We start from the raw sequence: 6,107 nt of genomic DNA on the forward strand, positions 1-6,107 counted from the left end.
ACAAGGTAGGAGACATCTAAGGGGGTTCTCGGAGAAGATGATGCAACGGCCACCCCGTACGGAGATCAGAAACACGCCAAGCGCAATGCAGTCAGTTGACGGATGTTGCTGTATCCACTCAACCTGGAAGTCGTCAGTCGATCATGAAACAAACCGTACGATACCTGCTGTAAGCGGCAAGTATCACCGGGAATAGGCGAACCAACGCACCCGGCAGTCAGGTCAGGAAGGTTCTAACGAACTTCACCACGGCGGATTGATTCCTTATTGTGGATATTGATGAACCGTCTCACGGACAATGAAGCCATGTGAGGTTGTTGGGACTGCATGAGGCCAAGATGTAGATATAAAATAGATGGTAGGATACCAAGATCACAGGGGATGGAGCCCAAGGTGCGGAAGTTGTTCTCTCTGATATTGGTGATGCCCACCAAAGGAGGTGTCCGCGTTTGTGCAGGCCTTCAGGTGATTAGTTACAGCTTGGCACGCTCTAACCTGGGTGCAAGTTCCATAGTTAGATATCATTTTGGTTTTGACACTGATGACCATCCAGGAACGAATCATGAGGCTGCTTAGGTATTGCCTCGTCTCTCCATCCGGAGATAGCGCGTGCATGTTGAGGAAAGAAGGTTACCTGGAAATATTCCTCCGCTGCGGACTATGCGATCCTGTTCGAATGTCGCTGACATTCAAGATAGGGGTATCCGGTCGATGATGGCCATGGTTCGAGCCAGGCATCAACATCCAGAAGCTGGATCATCATTCGCCCTCTTCTCCCAAGAGTTTGCCTAGTGGTCTTGAAAGCTGTCACTACTGCGTCTATAGTGCATACATCAAGGATAACTAACAACGCAACGTCTTCCAGGACCCGAACAAGCACCCTCTAGGAGCATTTTAGCGCGTACAAGCCGCAGCCGGTGCCCCGAGGATGGCCCCTCAGCTGCGTTTCTACACACAAGGTAGTGCGACAGTTTCACCCTCTCAAGATTTATGATGATATGTACTGTACCAAGTAAACATGCACCGCAAATTGTTCGCCCTGCTGCAGGACAGAGGTGATCACAAGAACCAGGACGACCGTCTTTCGAAAATAGCATCAGCGAGAGTACATTGCATCATATTGTCAGCACACACCGCCAAGCTGAACTGACCCGGACGAGAAGGACTCGGCGTGAGGCTTGATTAAGCTGCCAAGCCAGAGAGCCAAGATCCAGCGTTTACCCGCGATGCTCCCAACAGCCCTCAGCACACAGCAACAGCAAAGCCCCGCGGGGTCATCCAGATAGATTGCTGATTTCGGCAAGCCCTCCGAAGGGGGCACCCAACAGACGGCAACCGGACTCGGCAGCGAGAAACATGCACGGTCACGAAGCCAAGAAGCCTGGCGTTGAACAGCCGTTGGGGCCAAAAAGTCGGAGAGCAGCCCCCAACTGCCGAGGCCTGGACCCCAAAGAGAAATATACACAGCGCCCGCTGCACCTCCCGGGATGTGGATGATGCTGTGGGATGGACTCGTCACGGGCCAACGTGCAGGCCGCCCAAGCGGTTGTTTAGCCGGCCTCCAGGAGCGCCAACTTCGCTCGCTGGACGAGCCGATTCGCTCCGCCGGGCGGGCTCGCCTTCAGCAGCGGAGATTAAAAATCCGGGGAACAGCCTTGGCGTGCAACCGCATGGTAAGACGGGGTGCGCGAGGTCCAATCAGGGGGGGCTCGTTTCTAAAGTCGTTGTTTGCGCTCTTTGCGCCATATGGACGACGTTTTTACGGAGCTATATGCGGCACTTGCGGTCTTCCTTCCCTTGGGCCTTGGCGCCGGCAGCACTGCTCTTGCCTTCGGGTGAATGCCTCGGTGGCGCAATCCGGATATTGGACGCGCCTTCCATCTTGCGCGGTATGCCTGAAGTTGTTCGAGTGGCGAGGGCAAGAGGTTTGGGACCAATCGAACATGTAAATAGTGAACCCACACCCGGCTTCACACCGATCGTTTTCCATCGTGGTCGCATCCGCCCAGATAATTTCATCGCTTTTTTCCTCCTGCAGGAATTAAAGATCCTGGTCAGCGCTGTGAAGCCATGACTCTCAAGAACTTGCTGGCCGGTCTGCTGCTGGCGGCGCCTCTGGCGTTCGCCCACCCGGGCAAGGAGGAGGTGTACGCCCACGCGGCGCAACCGCTCGAGCGCAAGTCGCTCGCCCACTGCGAGAAGGAGTTCTCGCACCCCGAGTTCGTCAGGAAGACGGTCGAGATCCACGGACGCGAACTGGCCCGGCTGCGGCGATCGCTGGGCATCGTGGAAGACAACTTGGAGAAGTAAGCCGGGGAACACACCACTCATCCCCGTCCATCGCAGGCATTCATCGGGAGCTGACCGTCGACTCCATCAGGCCCAAGCTGCATCCGCGCGACTACATCTCGGTGTCCAAGATCGACCACAAGAGCAACAAGACGGTCACCAAGGGCATGGATCTGAGCACGCTCTTCACGGACTCGGGCGCCTGCATGTTGACGCCGTCTGTCGACCAAGGCCCGCTGTGTAAGTCTGGGAATTCCTTAGCAGGTGCTGCGAAGGTGTAAAATAACTCGCTGACGACCTGCTTGCAGACGTGAAAGGCGAGGAGATCCGGAAGAACATTACCGGCGGCGAGGCCGGCATCAAGTTGACGCTGGCCATCCAAGTGGTCGATTACAAGACGTGCAAGACGGTGCCGAACGCTTATGTGGACATATGGAGCTCCAACTCGACCGTGCGTGCTCCGTGCCTCCCAGCCACCCACCCGCTCACTGCCGGGACGCCACGGTATACAGCTAACCGCCGTTTGGGCTTGGGGAACAGGGCATCTATGTCGGCGTGCAAGGCTACCCGGGCATGGGCGACCCGAAGGACTCGTCGATCCTGATGGGCACGACGCTGCGCGGCGTGCAGCCGACCGACGACCACGGCATCGCCTCCTTCGACTCGCTCATGCCGGGCCACTACACAGGACGGGCGACACACATCCACGGTAAATACCCTCGCCCTTTTTCATCCCCTCCCCTCCCTCCTTCGTCTAGCTTGTCTCTCTCCATCCGAAGCCTGCCCCTAACCACCCCGGCAATGCTGCAGCAATCGTCTACATCGGCGCGACCAAACAGCCCAACAACACAATTACCGGCGGCCACGCCGCGCACGTGGGGCAGCTGTACTTCGACCAGTCGCTGCTGACAGCGGTCAACTCCCTGGCGCCGTACAACACCAACACGATGCGCGTGACGCCCAACACGGCCGACTACCTGTTCATGCAGGGGGCCAACGGGGACGACCCGATCGTGCGGTACGCGCTGGTGGGCAACGAGCTGTCGCAGGGCATGTTCGCGTGGATCCGCTTCGGCATCGACCAGCAGGCCAGCAAGACGGTCAACCCGGCCGCCTTCTGGACCGACAAGGGCGGCGTCATGAACCCCAACGGCCCCGTCGCCCAGCTCACCGGCGGCGGCTTCGGAGGCGGCTTTGGCGGCTGGCCTGGCTGGGGCGGCGGGAAGAAGCAGCGGGCTGCGGAGAAAGAGGACAAGGAGGAGGAGGAGGAGGAGGAGGTTGAGAAGGAGGAGTGATTTTTTTGGGGAGGGGAAAGGGATGCGGGAGATGGTTTGAACCAAGCACTCGTCATCACGGTTATCTGTTAGCACAGAGAGGATCCCGGACTCGTGGTTCGGCGGGGTGTGGTCTGGTTTAGGATAGCGTCAGTCGTTACAGTCAGTACCAGGTAGGAGTGCAGCTTAGGTACAGGTAGCTCAAGTTGGTTGCTCGCCTCTGCAAAGCCCGCCCGCAATGCCGAGACGTCTCTGAGTGCCACAAGTGCCTCGATAAGTATTTCCCCCCGCGTTCCAGTCGCATCGAGGAGGATTGGGAAAGACAACAGTTCTTGAGTCAATGGATTGAGTCACTTCGCTGGAAAACAGGTTGCCACCACTTTCTATAATCCAGAGTGCCGACTAAGCAAGTACGCAAAGGACTAAAAGAATGAGTCGCAGTGACACATAAACCTGATAAGCCCAGTGCCGAGGCTGAGACGATATGTGTGCCTCCAGCTCCCAACTGTTGGCAGTTTTACACGCGCAGACGAATTCCGCCAGATCGATCTTGCTTCATTTACGGCGTAGCCTGTGAGACGGCAGGGTAGCCGCTCTTCAGCTTGTCTCAGTCTCGCCCAACCTAGGGACGTGGTGACGATGTCACCGGGCAATCACATCTCCCCAGACCTCCCACCCGCACCAATCTGTTCGTAAATAGGTAGGTACCCATAAGCGCCCTACTCCGAATCACCGCTCCCGGAGAACTCTCTCTTCCTCTTCGTCTCACCACTCCCCGAGGGGCCCGAGGTCTCCGCTCCTCCCTTCTTCGCCTTGGCAAACAGAGCGTCCAGCTTCAGCTGGCCTTTCTCGTCCTTGGTCGTCCTCACCTTCTCGCCGGCCGCCACGGGCGGCAACCCTTGCACTCGCAGCTTGGCATCCTCGAGGAGCTCGACTTCGCGCTCCCGCTGGGCCTTGACGGTCGGCACCGACCAGGCGTTGGACGAGGCCAGCTTGTGGGCCAGCTTGTACTTGGATCCCACCAGGCGCGTCTCGTACGTGTTTGCGTCGATCTTCTTGACGTGCTTTGTCCGCCGCGAGCGAGGAGCAGAGAAGGTTTGGTCGTCAGCACGGTCTGGCAAGAAGACAGGTTCGCGGAATGTTTTTTTTTTTTTATATATATATTTTTTTTTTTTTTTTCAAGCGAACTTACTTGGTGGGCGACCAGCAGCCAGTGGTACTCGGTCCCGACAGGAGCACCGCTGCCCTTGGGCGCGTTTCTCGCCCGGTGCTTCTTCGTCGCGAACTCGACTTTCCACAGGTCTGGCTCGACCTTGGTCTCCTTCCACTGACCCTGGTCGTAGTTCCACATGTGTGAGCCGCCGATGGCCATCCCCGAGTAGACTCGGCCGTTGAACGTTTTGAGCGCGTTGTATCCTCCCGCGGCAACATAGCCCGGTCGGCTCGCTGATGTTGGCGGCTCGGCGGCAGCGTCCTCGAGGTCGTCGTCTACTTCGGCTTCGCCGAGAGGGGCATTGTCTTGGTCAACAACCGCGTCCATACTCTCAGGCGTGCCGATGTGGCCGGGGCGGTCATGGACTGGTCGGACGTCCGCGTCCGTGATGCTCTTGTTTCTTTGCTCATTGTCTTTCTCAACGGCAGCAACGCCGGGATCCTTTGCTAGGGGAGCCGGAGGCGGAGAAGTCGTAGGTCGGGAAGCAACTTGCGCTTCCTTCTTTGCCCGTTTGCGGGGTGGCATTTGCTGAATCCGGTTTCTTTACTTTGTCGCCTCTGAGGCTGTCGATAAGTTGTCTTCTGCCGTGAGCACTCTGGACAGTGGTGGTTTGTAGCATCCCACTCCACAGTAGCCAGTTTGAAGACGTCATCATGCAAGGATGGCGCCTCGGCTCACTCAGTACGGAAACACTCAGTACGGAATACTGTTACCGTACTGCGGTAGAGGACCCAATTCGTCGCCGGCGCGTTGTTGGTAGGCATCTCGGCGAGTGTGGCTGTTCTCGTTGTATTGCACATACCATCGGACGTGATACCGGATGCTACTGTGTATGTAAATAGATGATGACCCCTTCTGGGTTAGGCTCTGGGTTAGGGTTGCTCCATACAGGGTTAGCCCTGCATGGCCCATGCGCCCTACACACTGCCAAGATGTCTTGGCAGTGGAGGGAGCCTCCCTACTTTGAATCCATCATCACACTTACCATCAATCTTCCTATATACTGCATTTTGTGTGCCACCGCATCAAATGGTAGCTACGACTTACGATCGCGCTAACCGCCATCTTATTCAATCTACTTGATCAATCGTATTCGATCGAGCTATTCGAGCATCTACGATCTTCACGACGGCTTACCTACAGGAGGCCTCTATATACTACGAAAGTCTATTGCAACTATCAACTCCACTAACTAGTCGAGTTCGATAAGAACTTTGACGGCTACTATACCTCCCCTCTCGCTAAGCGCTATAGCCCCTATGTTCCTACGGTCAAGCAGGCTATATCTTAGCAATACTATACCCTCCTGATCTAAGGCTCGCTAGACCTTA

At 56.7% G+C, this 6,107-nt stretch overlaps 2 protein-coding genes across 2 annotated transcripts; one reads left to right on the top strand and one right to left on the bottom strand.

The window, feature by feature from the left end:
* Window positions 1-2,070: 2,070 nt before the first annotated feature.
* Window positions 2,071-3,584, top strand: THITE_155164 (uncharacterized protein; the record flags this gene model as incomplete). Its single annotated transcript, XM_003649949.1, has 5 exons — window positions 2,071-2,306; window positions 2,381-2,529; window positions 2,598-2,740; window positions 2,830-2,998; window positions 3,100-3,584. The coding sequence occupies 5 exons, from the start codon at window positions 2,071-2,073 to the stop codon at window positions 3,582-3,584; spliced, it is 1,182 nt and encodes a 393-aa protein (XP_003649997.1).
* A 447-nt stretch (window positions 3,585-4,031) lies between these two features.
* Window positions 4,032-5,400, bottom strand: THITE_2109195 (uncharacterized protein). The gene is made up of 2 exons (XM_003649950.1): window positions 4,756-5,400; window positions 4,032-4,627 (listed from the first exon to the last, which is right to left on the bottom strand). The coding sequence occupies exons 1-2, from the start codon at window positions 5,299-5,301 to the stop codon at window positions 4,283-4,285; spliced, it is 891 nt and encodes a 296-aa protein (XP_003649998.1). The 5' UTR covers window positions 5,302-5,400; the 3' UTR covers window positions 4,032-4,282.
* Window positions 5,401-6,107: the final 707 nt, after the last annotated feature.

Source organism: Thermothielavioides terrestris, chromosome 1 (genome assembly GCF_000226115.1).
Source record: "Thermothielavioides terrestris NRRL 8126 chromosome 1, complete sequence".
Lineage (NCBI taxonomy): Eukaryota > Fungi > Ascomycota > Sordariomycetes > Sordariales > Chaetomiaceae > Thermothielavioides > Thermothielavioides terrestris.